Source organism: Pundamilia nyererei, unplaced genomic scaffold (genome assembly GCF_000239375.1).
Source record: "Pundamilia nyererei isolate P.nyererei 1_Seehausen unplaced genomic scaffold, PunNye1.0 scaffold00070, whole genome shotgun sequence".
In the NCBI taxonomy this organism is placed as follows: Eukaryota; Metazoa; Chordata; class Actinopteri; order Cichliformes; family Cichlidae; genus Pundamilia; species Pundamilia nyererei.
This window is the reverse complement of record NW_005187471.1, coordinates 1,576,275-1,594,686: the sequence shown is the minus strand read 5'-3', so window position 1 is coordinate 1,594,686 and position 18,412 is coordinate 1,576,275. Positions and strand designations below refer to the sequence as shown.

The 18,412-nt window shown below is 38.7% G+C and overlaps 1 protein-coding gene across 1 annotated transcript in view; it reads left to right on the top strand.

The window, feature by feature from the left end:
* stag1a (STAG1 cohesin complex component a) overlaps positions 1 to 18,412 on the top strand; it is a 38,727-nt gene that overhangs the window by 10,112 nt on the left and 10,203 nt on the right. Inside the window, exons 2-12 of the mRNA XM_005736621.1 lie at positions 14,950 to 15,145; positions 15,624 to 15,744; positions 15,952 to 16,107; positions 16,261 to 16,357; positions 16,444 to 16,520; positions 16,763 to 16,967; positions 17,315 to 17,466; positions 17,587 to 17,660; positions 17,752 to 17,875; positions 18,052 to 18,150; positions 18,314 to 18,393. Coding sequence (XP_005736678.1) covers positions 15,117 to 15,145; positions 15,624 to 15,744; positions 15,952 to 16,107; positions 16,261 to 16,357; positions 16,444 to 16,520; positions 16,763 to 16,967; positions 17,315 to 17,466; positions 17,587 to 17,660; positions 17,752 to 17,875; positions 18,052 to 18,150; positions 18,314 to 18,393 — 1,214 coding nt within the window. The 5' untranslated portion in view covers positions 14,950 to 15,116. The remainder of the gene's footprint in view (positions 1 to 14,949; positions 15,146 to 15,623; positions 15,745 to 15,951; positions 16,108 to 16,260; positions 16,358 to 16,443; positions 16,521 to 16,762; positions 16,968 to 17,314; positions 17,467 to 17,586; positions 17,661 to 17,751; positions 17,876 to 18,051; positions 18,151 to 18,313; positions 18,394 to 18,412) is intronic.

Sequence of the window (18,412 nt, the reverse complement as noted above, 5' to 3'; positions counted from 1 at the left end):
GAGAGACTTTAAAGATTTTCAGCTCTAAATCCAAGGGCTCTCTGAATGCATTATTATCTACCTAATCGTTTTCAAAACCACTGAAAAAAACATCAACTGAAAGCCTGCACACTGTTTCTTTAAATAGTTTGTCGATGATTGCCACAAATACCAATGGCACAAAATGAAAAATCATTAGTTCTGCTCTTAGCAGTCATATAAACGAGCTATTGTCCAAATGTTGTCAGTAATGCGTGTCTGCAGTTTGACTTGCTGCCTAATGGACTTGGTGGCAGCACAGATATAAAGTAATGATCTCTTTATTATGTGTTTTCTAAAACACTCCACTAGTAGAGAGAAAGCTTCTGTTCTTTTCTCAGCTAGTCTAAAAACATTATTGAATATACCACTGAGTACGAATCCAGCTAGCTGCTCTTTTCTTTGTGTTTTTGTTTTAAATGTCTATGTCTTGACATTTGTGTCAGACACCTGGCTGAGATTTACATACTCTACCTCCTTGAAGCTCTCTTTTAAATCGGCCATCTGCTTCAGTCAAAGCTCGCTAGCCTCTTCTTCTGAATCACTTAGCTGCAGTCTGTATCTGGGCAGTCATTTTCTCCTCAGCTGCCTGCACGTTATTGCAACATTACAGCATTTTTTTTCTTCTTTTTCTTCTTCTTCTTTTTTTATTTGCTTTGACACACCTGCCTGCTTAGATTAGCAAGCTTCTCACTCCTGTGAAGTGTTCAACATGCCACTAGGATGATTAGGAAGTAATAATAGTTATCAGAACTAATAGCTTCCATAGGTTGTGTGTGTGTGTGCATGTGTGTGCATGTGTATGTGTGTGTGTCCTGCGCCTGTCCTGCTTTTCTTTCCCACTCCATCAGAATATGAAGTATAGACTGTAAATCTGGGCCAAGGTGAGAGAGGGTGCCCAGACAGATGAGAGAAGAACAAATTAGACACTGTGCTCCCCTCCCTCTCCCCCCTCAGCACTGCTGTCACACTGTCTCCTTTTTTTCCCACCTTACCCCCTCCTCCTTTTGCCCCCTGATCTCCCCCACCCTCTGTCCTCAGTTTCGTGGCTCCATTTTGCGTCCGCTACAACCGAGCAGGCAGCCATTGCACGCACAGAGGGAGAAACATTTATTGCCTCTTCTCTGCTTCATCTGTCTCTCTTAAGCTGTTCCACTGCCATGCCCCCCCCCCCTTTTTTTCTTTTCTTATGATCTGTTTATCCTTTATTCACAGAGGTAGTTCTCAGGAGATTGGGAAAGAAAATCTATTTTTCAGCAGAGATCTTATCAGCGAGTGCTGTTCACACAGCATCCTTCCCCTCCCCTCCTCTTTGCTAGGTTTAATCTTTGTGTGCTGCAGAAAACGAGCATACAGTAGTTTGTGGCAATAACAGATGGCTGTGCATGTGTGTGCTTGGTGACTGTGTCTCTGTGTGTGTGCAGGAACATGACCATGACTTTCTATGTTGGATAATGTCTGGTAATCTCCCGTGTGACATAATCATAATCTGGTTAAACCAGACAGCCACAGTTGGCCTCAAGGCTGTTCCGCATTATAAGGCCATGGCTCCTTGCTCTCAGTATGTATGGAGCCTGGCAGCATGATAAAGTGCAGTTATTGTCCTGGCGTTTCAGCTTGTAGACGTGGCCCACGGGGACCAATTTTGGTTTAAGCTTAAAAGTCCGGGGCTGTTTGGCCATCACTGGAGAAGTTTTAAAGGCTTGGGAGCTGCTGCTTTTGTCTTTATTGTAGCTGAGAGCAATAAAAAAAAAATCACTTTTTGTTTACTTCTTTGATACTGTGATTATATGCTGGGCCTTATTCCCACAATCCTTGAGAGAACAAAAGCAGAGAAAAATCAGTAGGTGAGAAACACACTTCTATTCATCACTGTAAATCAAAAGAATCTCAAGGTAGCTGTATTTGTTTAAAAAAAAAAAGAAGATAGTTTTCTAAATCCAATGTACACTACCTGTCCTACAGTATAACAGATATGATTACCAATCCTCTGGTGACACTGTGGAACAGTATAGTCATATGGGACAAAACAAAAATGCTACAAAATTGGTTAAAATTTCATTAAATTTGATTAATCTACTAGTTTTACCTCAAGCACACCCACCTCTGTTAACAATTGTTTGATAATAGTAATGGCTCAAACATCAGCCTAATGTTTTTAAAATTAGGATGTGCTGTGCTTGTTAAATTTATTTGACCATCTGTCATGAAAATAAGAAAACACATGTTGTCCGAAATATGACAAAAATGTGTTTTTAACTGTTTGTACCTAAACTCAGAGAAGTCATAAATTGGTGTCATTTATTGATTTCAAAATGCAAACTCATAACATACTGTTGAGTGTTAGTGAGGACACACTGTTTAGGTGCCAGCTCACATGAATTAAAAGTGTTGCTTGTTCGCGTTGTACATGGTGTCGGCTTTTGCTTTGCTGAAACTACACATTTGTTGTTGGTTATTGGGTACGGCACGTACGGATCATGCAGGTTACTGCCTGCTGTTGTCATCCTTTGTTTATCTTCCTTGTTTTTCTTTTACAAGCATAGTTGTGTCTGGTCTGCCAGCGTACTTCCAGAAGAGTGGCTCTCTGTTTTATTTTCCATCTATCATAATTGTTTCTCGACTTTCGCTCTGGTGTTGTCTTGAATGCCGTGCAAGGTAGTAATTTAAATTGTAGAAAGCCAGCAAATTGGCATATTAAATCAAGGCGCAGCATTACTTTTTAAAAGATGAACTTTGTTTCTCTTTGCACCTCACACAGATAGATGTTTTCTGCTTTTGGTTCCTGTTTGAGGCCAGATTAATTTAGAAAATACCAAGGGAAATAAACGAAAAGTAATAGCTGTTGTAAAGTAGCCACAGTTACTTCAGTGCTTCCACAGTTCTATTTTTAGTGGTGGTAACTGCTACTTTTAATCACAATAAAAATACATAAACCTGGCTCTCTTTATATTTTTCATCTCATGTTTTATTATTATCATAGTTGTTGCTGCGTAGTAGGTCTTTTTTTTGTTGCTAATGTATTATTCTTCTTTTTTCTTCTTCTGTCATAATTGTTTCTTGACTTTCATCTTGTATTTCACACCTTAAGTGTGAGAAGCTGGCAGACTGGATTAAATTAAGACTTAGCTTTACTTATTACAAGGCGATGATGGCTTTAAGGTCTGTATTTATCACAGAAACTTGCACCTCACACAAAAAAGATCTCATTTGAAATCTGATAATATCATAAATTTAGAAAATACCAAGAGAAATAAAAGATGTTTATAATTTCCCAAAAGTATTTGAGCAAACCCAAACCCCAACTTTGTAACGGATGTTTGCAGAAATGAACAGTGAGCTGCTCTATTGCGATGAGGTACCAGGGTATAGAAGGACTCTTCTATCTGATGCTCACTGAAGCATTTTCAGTAACAAAAAATAACTATTGCTGGGTCTGACAAGTAGAAGTGGTCTGGGCTAACTAAAACATTTAAAGCTGACATGTTTTCCTAATCATAATGTTGCATGGGCTCACTGGCCCTGCAGCTGCAAAGTCTTAAAACTGAGGAGCTTATTCAGAGTTGAACTGTTGACTGGGTGTTGGCCACTCGCCAAAATGTTTTGTACAACAGAAAACACCTCGTATTTACCAGATTTCCTCCAGTGGTTTGTAATTGCAGGCAATATGACGTTCTGTTTAATTATCCACCATACAGTACGTCGGTTACAACCACTTGTTGCCATTCACAGATGACGCAAGTCGTTCCTGTAAGTGCTTCTCTCTTAATTACATTTGGGCTGTGTCTCAAAGCTTCTCACTGACTGCATTAGTCTTATGACCTTAGCCAATTAATGATTTTCGTCATTGCAGCTACTTGTACAGTGAATCTGCACTTCAAAAAATGCTTGTTTTTGGAATGATTACATATGTATCCTCAGCAAAGTCCAGTGGACTTTGAAGCAAAGTGAGCTAGATCTGCGCTAATGTTATTTTAATGGGTTTTTCATTTACCCACATGTCATCTCTCCTCTAGGATTTATGAAATTTTCCATTATGGTTTTTGCTTAGTGTTTCTGATTAAAAAATAAAGACTTCAGCTCCATGATAATGTCTTACTTGATGCAGAAGAATGAAAGATCAGAAAGAGCAAAAAATAAGAAGATAATAACAAGATTAAGCAACTGACAGCTGTGAGAAAACGGGCACTTCCTCATTCTCTTTTCCAACTTAGAATGAAGCTGTCTGACTTGATGCAGGCTATTTGTCTTACATTCACCTGCTGCAGTATACTTGACATGTGCATACTGTAGATGTTTGCAGTGCTTTATGACACCGTCCCAGATCATCTAGGCAATTTGTCTACCTTGTATATTTTCAGGTGCTTGTAGGCAACAGCTTAATCAGCTCAACAGACATCAGGAATTTGTTATAGCCCTTTGGTAAAATCAGCATTTCATCAGTTCGTAGTGCTATATGCACATTTTGCTTAATTTAGCAAAAGTGTACACACATACAGCCAAGCTTGTGAAGCACATTTCCTTAGCTCTCGGTATGTTAGGACGCTTGTGTTACTTTGGTGTGCCGTCTGGGGGATTGACCCTCTCATTTTCCCATCATTGGATGATCCTTTAGGCCACTAGGTCCACCAAGATTGAAGTTAATTGAATCCATTTAAACCCTGCCTGACTAAAGTAGACCAATATCCTTGAGCAGCCAGCATTCACCCTTGACACTGCTGTAGGACTCTTCAGGGATAAATCACGTATGACTAAAGAGCAGAGATACCTCACTGTGCCACTTTCTCTTTATAGTGTCTGCTGTCATAAAAAGTGGTGTCAAATGTATATTGTAGAGACCACATTCACGCAGAGAGGAGACACTGATGATGGTTTACAGTTAGAGATCACCGCTGAGGCGAATTTATAGGCCACATTCTTGCCCAAATTGAATCCTTTTTTTCTTTTTTACAAAATAATTAAACTGCTAAATGGTCGTTGAGCAGAAAATTACTCTATTCCGAAAGCCATGTAGAGATCAGTGCTTTGCAGTCGTTGACAATTTGCGCATACATAACAGTCCATTCAGTTTTAATAAGGCAGCATGCCCCACATTATTGTACAGACCAGTTTTGAACATAGTAACAGAAAGAAGTGTAAAAGCAAATCCATTTCAATCCGAGCTCTGTGTAACGGTTGCTCAGAAGATCAGTTGCTATAGTATACTGAAGAAACCAAGTTAAGCTGCTTTAGCGTTTGTCAGCCTGTTGCATAGTGGTGTGTTCGCTGAGCATTTGGCTGTAATATAAACAGAGAAAAACTCCTCTCCTGCTTCCTTCAGCTGGATTTTCTACTGTAAGGCTTAAACAAGATAGTTGACAGTCTTGTCTTGGCTTTGTCATGTATACAGCATTTATTGATTCAAGAAGAGCAGTTTCTATTTTAATAGAAATTATGGCTTAAAATACGCCTAAATTGTTTATTAAAGTGATGTTAAATGCACCTTTTTACTTTTGTTTGTTTAGAAGTAGATGTGAGTTTGATTCGTTGAAGGCCACGGTCAAAAACGGAGGTAATAAAAGAGTCTTTTTAATTGGCTTGGTCCACTCTTGTCATCATAAGAGCGTCTAAAAATTGATCTAGAAGTGTCTGTGGTCATCATTTGTCCGGCTTTTTTATTTCATGGAGCTGGAATTATATATATATATATATCATTGTTTCTAATATTAGTGGATGAAATTGCTTAATGACACAAAGATTCTGTTTTAATGCTCTTGCCTGCAATGATAGATGACGGCTCTCTTACAGCCATAGCAGAGGCATTTTACTCAGGTTCTGGTGTCCTGATAGTAGTTCATATTAACTGTTTTACATTTAACTCATAAATAGTATAGCAGTTGAAGTGTTAAAAGATGACTGAAAAGTACATGAAAGTACATTTTTGAAAGTACAAGTATGAATGGATTTTTTTAATCAGTAAGGACAAACAGGTTATAAGAAATGTCTAAGCTTTTGCGGAGCTTTCTACTTGTTGGTCAGCCAGGTGTAGTTTTGGAAGCACGAGGAATACCGATTATGTCAGGAGAAATTAAGCCATTATGAACTGATTCAAATGGCATGAGCTGGGAAGTAACCAGAGAGGAACTCTTAACTTCATACTCTGTACCTTTCAAATTGTTGTTTGACATCATTTAATGGCCCGGGCTTAATCTGTGAACACATGTCAACATAAAACGTAAACATTGTGATTGCAATCAGTCAGCTCAACAACCATTTTAAAATGCATTTTGTTGAGCTCCAGTGCCTTAAAGTAATTTCAGCCTAATCTTCATTCAAACATTCACCTCATCTCCAAAATATAAACTGTAACAGTACTTTTTCCATTGCTGCAATCCTGTGGATGTCTTCGTACTTTGACAAGCCACTTACTTTGTTTTGTTTCTTCCAGCTGTATATTTAAAGTGACAGAACCAAGATTTAAAAAAAAGAAAAAAAGGGGGGGGGTATTATAGGTTTTATCTTAATTAAGGTGAGATTTAAACCCCATTGACTTGCAAAATGCCTTGAATCGCTTTCTGTTCTAATCACTGAATTAACTTAAATTCTGTTCTATTCTACAAATTACCTGTTCTTTCTTTGTTTGCTAGTGATGCTAATCCTATTTGTGAAATTGACATATTTCTCTCATCAGTGGGCCCAGCGAGATGCGAGATGTGTTAATAACCTGCACCTCAATACCTGAAATATCTCAGAAACTGTAATATTGACCTCCGCCGCTCACTCAACAAGTTGTTCTCCATGCCACATTAAAGCAGTATGTGAATCCTCCAGGACATTCATTTGTGGACTAGTCTCATGAACATATATATATTTATTTATTTATTTTTGAGCATAGAGACAGAAATAGCATGCAAGGCTGGATTGGTTATATTGGCTATATTATATTGGTTATATTATATATTCAGGCACTGCTCACAGCTCACGAGCAGTGAGCAGTGCCTGACAAGCCAGCCTTTATTTCTTTCATCCTGATGTTAGTAGTAGGAATCCAGTCTTGCTTTTTAAGTCTCATTGTAGCCTAGAGTGTTGGAAACTTGTCACATTATGTCTCTGGAGATAATGGCCAATTATAGCAGACACAGTGCAGGTTTTAGCTGCCAGAAGAATCTCCCAGCAGGGACCACGGTGGCAGTAAGGTGTATGTAACGCTTCTTCAAGTTTTTGGAGAAATATTTAGACTCTCTCAGTTGAGGTAAAAGCAATGATGAACCCAACTGTTAAAAACGGTTTTAAAGGCCCATAAACAATTAAAAGTGTAAAGAAAAACTTTTTTTTTTTTTGGTTCTATGAAAATACTTTAAAGGAGCAACGGAGAAAATCATTATCATAGAACAGTTGGTGCATAACAGAAAAGAACCTTTGTATTTAGAGAAGTGTGAGTGCTTCTCAAATTAATATATGGAGCAAAATAGTGCCATATTTCTGTTGTAACATCTGGGTTGACTCGCATTGAAGCCTCAAGTGGCCTTTTGAGGAACTGCATTTTCTGACACATCTTTGGCTTCCTTTACTTTTAAGCCCTGGAGGATTCCTACCAGATGTTTATCTGTGTGATAAGTGGAAGCACTTTTTTTTTATAGCTATTTTATGTGAACTTATTTAACATTTACATTTCATTTGTGTGGAAATTTTATACGCAGGTGGTAAAAGTGCTGACATCCACACTGCTGAGTGATCATTGTAGCAAGTTATTACAAATCATTACCAGCTACACAGAGACTGGCCTTGCACTCTTTTATGTTGCTGTGGAGAAAACAGTTAAATGGAAGGACAAGTTTTCTCTCTCTCTCTCAACCCTTACATGCTGTTCATATGTCATGCTTTCACGGTATGGCCTTTACCAGTTTGGGCATGGGCCAACTGTTCCCTCATAACTGTCTATACCAAATTTTAAACTACAGATGTATTTAGAATATATAAATAGCACATCTAACATTAATACATGGATGATTAACCCTTAAAAACACTTCAGAGAGCAGGTAGAGTGCTTTGTTTGGCTTTGTTTTAGGCCGCACAAAACTCGTTTTTAGAGAAAATCTTCTACTGATGTGTAATAATATGACCCAAGACATGAAAACATAACCGCCATAATGATTCACATATTGTAAGTGAAAATGGCAAGCTGCCTGGGTTTATTATGTAATGATTACAACTGTTAAACACTACTCTCACTTCTGCCTCATATAAAAATCCTCATTTTGATTATCTGTAATGAGCAATACTAGCATTAGCTAACATTAATTGACACTGAAAACACAAAACACACCTTAAAAACAATTCATTAAAAAGTGATCTATGCAATCATAGCAGTGGTTGGAAAATTTCTGTGCGTGTATGTCCTGGACACGTGTTTCTCGCACTCAGTGTAATGGCAGCTGTAGTGCCTTTATTATATTATGACACCCACCCAAAAACCTCTTTATAAATCCTGTTTTAATGTCAGTGATCTCAGAATAAATAGATTCTTATTTGCTTATTTGGTTATCCACTGCAGGCGCTAACAGTTCTTGCATTTGTTTAGCACTTTTCTGGTCTTTCTAAGCTCTCAAAGTGTTAACAATGGATTCATAAACCCTCGCGGGCATCGAGAGAACATGCAGAGTTTACCTAAAAACAGCCAGTTAGGATTTAAACCAGGAAACTTCTTACAGTGAGTTAACGCTGCCAACCCCTGCACCACTGTGCCACCCTAATACAGAGAGTATGTGTGAGAACACCATCTGTTCCTTGTGTGCATCATGTATGATCACTCCTATGTTGTTTTACCATTTTATTGTTTAAAGATTCCCAAAGACCAATTGGTCCCTGTCCCCGTAGAAACCTGGCCAAATGTGGAGACACGGTCAGTTGAACTCTAGCAACACGGTCCCATTAAAAAAGACACACAGGCATGACCTGTACAGTTTCAGGATTGTTCTTGATTTGACCCAAACTAGTAACTTTAAAGTCCGTCTGAGTAGATACAAATTTAGCCTGGAACAGGCTGACTGTACAAAAATTTGTAGCACCTTTTACGACAGTATAAAATGTTTTAATCTTTTCCGTTTTTGTGTATTTGGGGGAAAGGTAATCGAATTTCATTCTAAAAGAATGACATTTATAATATTTTTACTGCTGTCAGATGTCGAACTGAGCCACATTTCACCTGAAAAATATGTAAAGGTTAATTCTTCAAAGAACATAATAAGCTTTCTGTTGTCATGGTAGTTCATAAGACACTCTTCTGATGTTATGTAACATTGGTCATAGTAAAAGTGTTAATTAAAAATAAAAATCTTTCCCAACAGGCAGGTAAAAAGTGACCTCGAGAAACATTAGTTTGGAGAAAACTGCTTTGTGAAGCTTTATTGATGCTTCTCTGTCAAGGTTTTCCTCGCTGTAGTAGTCTCTGGCACTGGAATTGATTTATTACTCTATAAATTATACTAATGATTTCAGCCCATCACTCGCTGGATGGGCTGTACGTTTTCTGGTTAAATTGTGCATCTGTCATACTTGGTGTAGTTGTGTTTTATGTTCTTTTTTTGTGCAAATCGTCTGTTTTGGTAAGTTACAGAAACAGTGGGACACAGATCCTGCTAATCTCATATTGGTAAGGTGGAAGGGACATCCTTACAAGCAGTTTGGACAGAGTAGAAAGCCAGTTTATCTGCGCCTTATCAGAGAAAACGGCTCAACTTGAGCCGTTTACATGCATGACTGCTTCAGAGAGGGCGTATGGCTTCAGGCACCGAGATCATACAAAAAACCCAGAATGTCAGAAATATGCTGTATTGTTTTTTTTCACATGCATTTTTTCCAATCATTTAAATTGCAGTCTCACCAAATCAACCTAAAAGTTTTATTAATAAGGAATTGTAAGGCCATGCTGTGGTTTCCACATCCACATATTTACAGCGTGGTCTGCTCTGTGCAAAAATAAACTTTTAATCGTTTGCCCAAGTCTTTGCTGCATTATGAATGAGACTGAAAGCTGCCCATGAGGAAGGAGACGTCAAGCTTATTTTATGTGTGCGAGGGTACTTCAAAGTAGATGTCCCAGGGAGGGAGAGGCTAATATCAGAACAACTTTAACCAACACTGGAAGAGTGCTGAAATAGTCTTTAAATCAGATTTCATGGAGCACTCACTGGATATGTAACTGGTCCCGTTCTATTCTGCTCTCCCCTCTTAACTATGGTCCCTCCTGTCTCCACGCAGCCAATCAAATATGCCATCACCGCCGGGCTTATGACCCACACTAGTTGCTATAGCAACGCCGGCCTGCCTCCTAGAGAACATGTCATGCATGTTAAGTGGTTCTCAGATGCTCGCTCGTTGTCTTTCTGTCTCACACTCGCTCATAAGTTCACACACACACACACACACACAGTGTTGCGCACACACTGAGGATAAAGTCACTTAACAGACCATAATTGTCTCTGGAGTAGAAGTCTTTACTTTATGGTTTTAGCGGCTATACTTACATCCTGAATATGTTACATGTGTGTAGTTTTGTTTTGTTTTGTTTTTGTTATTATTTTCCTTCTACGATAATTATACGTGATGTTCATGTTTGCCATGACGTCAATTTTTATTTTTTTTAAACTAGCATATTCTTATAGGGTGACCACCACCTTGTCCAGGAGCTCTGTAAGGGTTGTTCGGTACTTCTAAGCAGCAACTTTGAAAACCTCAACAAAAGTATTGTCAGACATTGTAATATTTAAGTTATTGTGTGGAAATACTTACAAAAGTTCATTACAAGAACTATGTTTATTGCAAAAAAAGAACAGTAAAAAATTGGCAACAATTTGTTCCCAGTTGTTGGGGGGTTACAATTACGTTTTCGTTGTCCTGTGTACTGTCCAGTCCTGTAGACCTTGCGCCACCTCTCACCTGTCCTGATGTCCTGCAATGGAAATATGGCCACTTTTCCATTCCATGATCTTCCAGTTTACCACTAATACTTAAGGTCTCCTAGAAAATTTGTAAATGTCTAGTTTCCCCATTTTTGGAAGCTGTTTAATATATGCTCAACAGATCAAAACAAAGCTGTTCATACGTAATACATTTTGAAAGGAGACGTCACTGTTATCTTGCATGGCTGTTATGGCTGGGTCAGAATTGCAGGTCGATTTGAAGTGGCTAGTAACTACCAAGTCTATTCCAAGCAAGGACAATCATTTAATGAGTAAATGACTTAAATCCGTTTAAGCTTCACCTCAAAAAAAAAAAAAATCCCCTTGGCAACATCTTCATATGGTTTGCAACACCCCCACAGAGGACCTTATCAGGCAGCTGGTTATAATGTGGTGGCTAAGTGGTGTTTGCAGAACACCAAGCGTCATGGGACTAATCAGTGCCACTATCTCCCTGTAGTTAGCCTGCAATGGAAAAAATACTCATAACAGTTCATGCTGCGTACATTTATACATTTATTGTCTAAGTGGATTTCAGGAGAGAGAGAGGGCGGGATGCTGTTGGCAGCTTCTTTCGTGTCCTCCAAAACCGAGTAGTTGTGGAGACTCGCTGCAAATTATTCATAGTCTACTGTTGAAGTGTCTACACTCTTGGGTGCATCTGTGTTTGTGCGGGTGTGAGAGACAGAGTGCAGAGAAATTGAGGAGCAAATGTGCATTGAGGATTATTTAGTTGTTGGTCGATAGTGGGTCAGGCAGGCTCCCAGCTCTCAGTAACACACACACACACACACACACACACACACACACACACACACACATACACACACACACACACACACACACACACACCCTTTTCCTCTTCCTGACTGTATAGCTCACTGAGAAAAAACATGACAAGAGGATTGATTCAAATGAAGTTGGCTTCTGTCCCTTCGGAGGAAGATAATCTGATGATGAAAGGGAAGGAAAAGCATGTTGGGGTTTGGAAAAAAAAAAGAAGAAGAAGAACTAACAGCTGAGACATAACAGTCTGTGAAATTCAGAGGGACTGAGGTGGAGGTGGGGTTGGCGTCTCCGACTCTAGAGGGGAGAGTTGTTGGGTGGGGCAGCAGTGAAATTACATAAGAGCAGTCCTGCCTTCTTTCTTCTATGCTCTGTCAGTCTGGATGTGGCTGCAGAGCTGTTACCTCGCTACATTTTGTGATCCCTTAGTAATAATAAGCTATATTTAGTTCCACTGATTACAAGTCTCAAGTGAAAAATAGCCTTTGCGGTGCACATCAGCGTTTTGATTATTTTCGGCTTCAGCTGGCACTCTGAATGATGTGAAGTGTTGTATTGAGATTAATCTGCAAATTAAAGTCACTCAAGATGATTGCGCTAAATTAAATAACAACTCATTAACGCCACCGTCTTTGGTCAGTGCCCTGTCAATTACTGTCAGATTTACTGTCATCCACCTCCCACATGCCCATAAATGGTGGGGTTCCGTTTTTATTTTGCTCACAGCTTATTTTTTGCATTATTCCACTTGAAACCTTCAAGCACTTCATACCTAATGCTAAAGATTATAGGTGGAGATCGCCAGACAGCCCATGACATGAGGTTATCACAATACTTACAATACTCACAATATAATGTGATTTTTAACATTTAGTGATATGCTGAGTATTGAAATAACATGTATTTATTTTCACCTGCAAAGTATATAACAAGATAAAGTCGTACTCTTAAGTTCTTTTTTTGATGTTGAGTTGTCGAACATACCAACCCTGTCATAAATGTTGCCATAAGATGGAGTTAGTATGACATCAGCAATTAAATAGGGTCAAGTTGGCAATTACGTGCAATCTGTTTCTGAAAATTCAGCAATTAACTGTTAAAACATTGAAAATCACATATCTGTTGCTGTCCGCATAGACAGAAATTCACATGGTAAGTGTATTGATCCTTATGTAGTGCTTTTCTACTCTCCCAGAGCACTTAAAGCACTTTACACAACATACCTCATTCACACACATTCATTGGATGCATGGGAGAACAACTGGGTTTAGTATCTAGTCCAAGGATATTTGCAGACTGGACAGGAATTGAACCACTGACCTCCCGTTCAGTAGATGACCTGCGCTACCTTCTGAGGTACAGCGCGTACACATGAATACAGATCATTTTATACTATTCCATTCTATCAGTTGAAAGCTTATGTGCATGCAAGTATATCGAATACATATTAATTTAAATCATTTTATGCTATTTAAATCTATGGAGAGGAAACATTTACTACTTTGTAAGTTTATAAGTACTCCTTTTTTGTATTTGCATGCAGCATCTGACTTTTGCACATTAATTATAAATTTACTTTTACAGGATTTGCTTATCTAGATTTTTTTCAGCGTTTGCGTGCAAAAAAACGTTCAGGTAATTTATATGCACAATGATATGAACAGAATTAGGCTTCTTTTGTTTTGCTGTTCTGCGCCTGTGCAGCAGGAACGCAGAAGGCCAGGATCAATTAAAAGCTTATGTGCATGCAAATGTGCATGTAAATTCTCAGCTGTTAAAAGGCTTTGCTCACTGCTGTCTTTTGAAGTGTTACTATGTGTATTATATTTTGCAGCTAATTAAGCTACTTGGAGGGTTACACATTATCCTTATTTAGTTATTAAAATCCTTATTTGGCTGATCTAAATCAGCTGGTCTGTTTCTTGCAGTTGTACAGTTTGTTCAGATCAGTGTGTGTGTATGCGTGTGTAGTTCATCATGGGGAAAAAGGGGGCTCTCCTGCCCATGCTATTCCACAGTACAAACACTGTGTGGAAGACAGTATTTAAATACACACTCTCTTAGCCTGCCCCCTACTGTTGCCCAGACCTACTTTCAAACACACATGTATGCGTTCATACACACTCTAAGGAAAATAGATCACTAAAACACTCTGTAGATTAACTGAACTAGATTGGAACTGAGCTGTGACTTAAATGAGTGTCAGTTGATTTTTCTCAACCCACTTTTCCCAGTTTAAACACAGTCAGGCAGTCTGGAGATAGATGCTGGGCAGAGGACTTTGTGGATCATACTGCCTCTTCAGGTTGACAGTGGTATTGCTCACCCTCTGCTCTTTGCTCTCATTAGCATATGAACAGGTCAACAAATAATGTTATAATTCACTTAGCTGCCTTTCTTCTGAATGAGGATCTAGCTTAGCTGTCAGCTCATGAAAATGAAATGAAAAGCATTTTTGGATTATTTGTTTATCTCCATCATTCACTGAATCCCAGAAATTTTTTTTTCCAATTTCTGCCATATTTTATTTGACATCATACTTTCCCCAGCTTTTGTCAAAAGACCATTTTTCTTTAACTAGAGGGTAATACATCATGTTTCTGCAGTGTTTTTAACATAACTCACAGAATTTAGGAGTTTATAAAGTTTTGAGCTGAGCTTTTCTTAAGTCAGTAGAAGATGTCCACTAAATTAATGAAATGTGCTCATTCTTTAAGTGTCAGTGGGTTGTGGTTAAATTGTTTGACAACAGCACTGTGTACAAATCTTTTCCACCCAACTCGAGATTTTGCTGTTGTTGTTCTCAAGTTGACCAGTTGGTGTCTTCCTCTCCCCGTTTCCACACTGACAGCTCATTTTCCACAGCAAGTGATTGAACAGCCTCTCTCTGGATTCAGTGACATTTTATAGTTGACTCTCTTTGGACAATGAACACTTAGACATCGTATAAAAGTATTCAGTGATTTAATATTCAAACCATTTAGATCCCGGTTCTATTTAATGAATCATAACTGAATGAAGCAATCACTTTAGGACCTCATCAGTATTGTGAGAGCTACCCTTAAATAATGCCTGAATGTTGCATATATGTATTTCTATATCTACACCAGAATGTCTGTCATTAATATCAGTTACTGGTTAACAGGTTATCAAATCTGTATTATAACTATAACCATAATAAATCTTTCTTTCTCTTTCTTTTCAGGAGCTGAAGAAAGTTAACTTCAGTCCGTCCTGGAGCCTCTCCTCTCTGACCTTCCAGATCACCCCCCCTTCCCTCCAACCAGTTTTGTCATATTGTACCACCTCCGTCACACCTGAAGAGACCCATAAGAAGAATTGCACGGGTCATCAGTCCCCCTACTGACCAGGATGATCACCTCAGAGCTCCCTGTCCTGCAGTGAGTTTTTATAAAGGGCAACTGTCAGTTTGGCAACAATCCAGCATTAAATTTGTTTTTTTAATTGGTTATTTTATCCATTCATCATCCACTCATCCAGAATCAGGCTAATTTAAAAGAATACAAGAGTAATTGTTTTAGATTTTTTAGGCTACCTGGCCTGGAAGTGAATAATGATTTCTTTTAGATTCCATGTTTTATCACATTTGGCCTTAAAGGTTTGTTTCCTGTAGCTGATGAAAGATATTTGTAGGACTGGATGCTACTTTAAAACGATCTTTGGGAAGACATGTTTTTGATTGACCTTTATAGTGTTCTAAACTCAAAGTGACAAGTGCATTAGTGGGGGTTTTTTGTTTGTTTTTAACTCACCCAATTCATTTGTTTGCCTGTCAGTGGAATTGAATATTTAATTTGACTAATGAATACAATCATTAAACGCTAATGAATGAAATGCATTTGTGATTTGCTCTTTCAGGGACTCATCCAATGAGTCTGGGGCAACAGACACTGTGGGAATAAGTATGAGCATAAGTGAGATGGAAGATCCAGAGATGAAAGGAAAAAAGAAGAGAGGGAGACCCGGCAAACAAGCACCGGTACAAGAGTTTGTTAAGAAAGGGGAAACTTGTGGAAAAAAAATCTGGTTAACAGACAATGCATGTCTCTGATTTTGTCTGGTGGTTTTGAAGTGTGTGATGGGTGGTGTAGGAAGAAGCTGTTATATTTCCCATTGTGTGCAAGTCTGTGTTTGGGGATGGGTGTACATACAACGGTTTCTTTAACTGACATTTCCCTGATTTCAGACATCCAATAAGAAGCCACGGAAGTCGCCAACAGACAAGACTATGAGTGTGGCCAGAGGGCGAGGGAAAGCCAACGGTGTGGCTCAACATAACGGAGATGGGGGAGACCCAGTCACTCTATTTGAAGTGGTCAAATTGGGAAAGAGTGCCATGCAGGTCAGTGAACACAGGTTTGATTTCATAAGCACCAGTTTAAATAAAATATTTAAGTATGTAATCAGATATTATAATGTATTATATCTGTTTGAAGCTTTGTAAATTTATGTTTCTCACTGTCTTTGTCATTTGATTATTATTTTCTGTATACAGTCAGTAGTGGATGAGTGGATTGAGTCATATAAACAGGACAGAGACTTGGCGCTGCTAGACCTGATCAATTTTTTCATCCAGTGCTCAGGTTGCAAAGGTAGGCATGTTTTACTTAAATCTGTCATCCTGTGTGCATGCATTATAGACAAGACTACCAAATCTGCTGTTTTTTGTTGTAACCAGGCACCGTGAGGATTGAGATGTTCAGGAACATGCAGAATGCAGAGATCATCCGTAAGATGACCGAGGAGTTTGATGAGGTAATTGTCTGCTAAAATAAGCAGAAATTAACATGATTTAAATAGTTGTGAGCGTGCTATTATTTAGTTATGCACATATATTACACTCTGTTGAAGACGTGTGGACAAATTTGATGATATCGAACTGACAGCTCAAATCAGTTTATTGTTGTATCGTGTTTCAGTTGAGCAAAAAAAATAAAGAACAAGAAGTTAAAATAACTGTAATCTGTCTGTTATTTGTTTTTGTCTTTTTTCAACAGGATAGTGGGGATTATCCTCTCACCATGCCAGGACCTATGTGGAAAAAGTTCCGTTACAACTTCTGCGAATTTATCAGCGTTTTGATCCGCCAGTGTCAGTATAGCATCATCTATGACGAGTACATGATGGACACTGTGATCTCCCTCCTCACTGGACTGTCTGACTCTCAAGTGCGAGCCTTCAGGCACACCTCCACGTTGGCGGGTACCAACAACATGATATTTGTTTGAACTGCAAGCAGTAATTGTTCCAAAAATACCTCCACATGGGCTGATAACACAAGTAATATTACAGTGGGAGATAATAATAATTACGTTTGCTTAGCACCGATCAAAATAAGCTCGTTGTGGTGATAAAGACAGAAAAACAACTAATAATTTGCTGCGTCGAGGTCTGTTTTGTGTCTTGTACTAACAGTTATTTATTAACTTTCTGCTGCTTGACATTGCACAGCTTAATCTGGACTTGTGCACACTTTTGTTAGGTAGATTGAAAGTGTATTTCCTAGGACGAAATGTCTAAAGGTTTTGAATGCTGTTATCTCTCCATAGCAATGAAGCTGATGACAGCACTGGTAAATGTAGCGCTGAACCTGAGCATTCACCAGGACAACACCCAGAGACAGTACGAGGCTGAGAGGAACAAGATAGCTGGCAAACGTGCCAACGAGAAGCTGGAACTGCTGCTACAGAAGAGGAAGGAGGTGCGTTTGGGTTCGATATCACAGGATTTACTTTTTAAGTGTCTCAGATTATCATAGGTGGTTGTGTGGTACTACTTAGCTGTAAATCCGAGTGTTTAACTTTGAGTTTTTCTTGTACAGCTCCAGGAAAACCAAGATGAAATAGAGAACATGATGAACTCCATCTTCAAGGGCATCTTTGTGCATCGTTACAGGTACACACTCTAAATGTTCCCTTCCTTAGTGATGAGGATTTAAGAGCAATATTGAAAGTATTTTGGTGATTCTGTTTTTCTTACTTTGTAGGGATGCGATCGCTGAAATTCGGGCCATCTGTATTGAGGAAATCGGCGTGTGGATGAAGATGTACAGCGACGCATTTCTTAATGATAGTTACCTAAAATATGTTGGTTGGACTCTACATGATAGAGTAAGCAAATTTAGGAGTTTTTGTACAACCCTTGGCTGATATTTACCACTGGATTTAATGTAAGGGGATGAATGATATTTTCACAGATACAGAATGGTAGATGTGTAGTCCACCACAGCAGGATTTTATTTAAGATGTTTGGCCTGCTTGAACCAATTTATTTGTTTTTTTTCTAGCAAGGAGAAGTGCGTCTGAAGTGCCTGAAGGCTCTGCAGAACCTGTACACAAACCGAGAACTGTTCCCCAAACTAGAGCTTTTCACTAACCGCTTCAAGGTAACGCTAGCAGCGAGAACTGAGGCTGCTTTCTTATAGCTCCACAGTAGACATGGGCAGTGTTTAGATTTTTTTTTTAGTTTTCTGAATTCTCTTTTGTTTCTCCTTATTTATTCTAGTTCTCTGCAGTTGTTTCTCTGCTCAACTTTATCTGTTTTGGCAGGACCGAATAGTATCAATGACACTGGATAAGGAGTATGACGTGGCTGTAGAGGCCATTAGATTGGTCACACTCATTCTGCAGTGAGTAGCTTTGATCTTT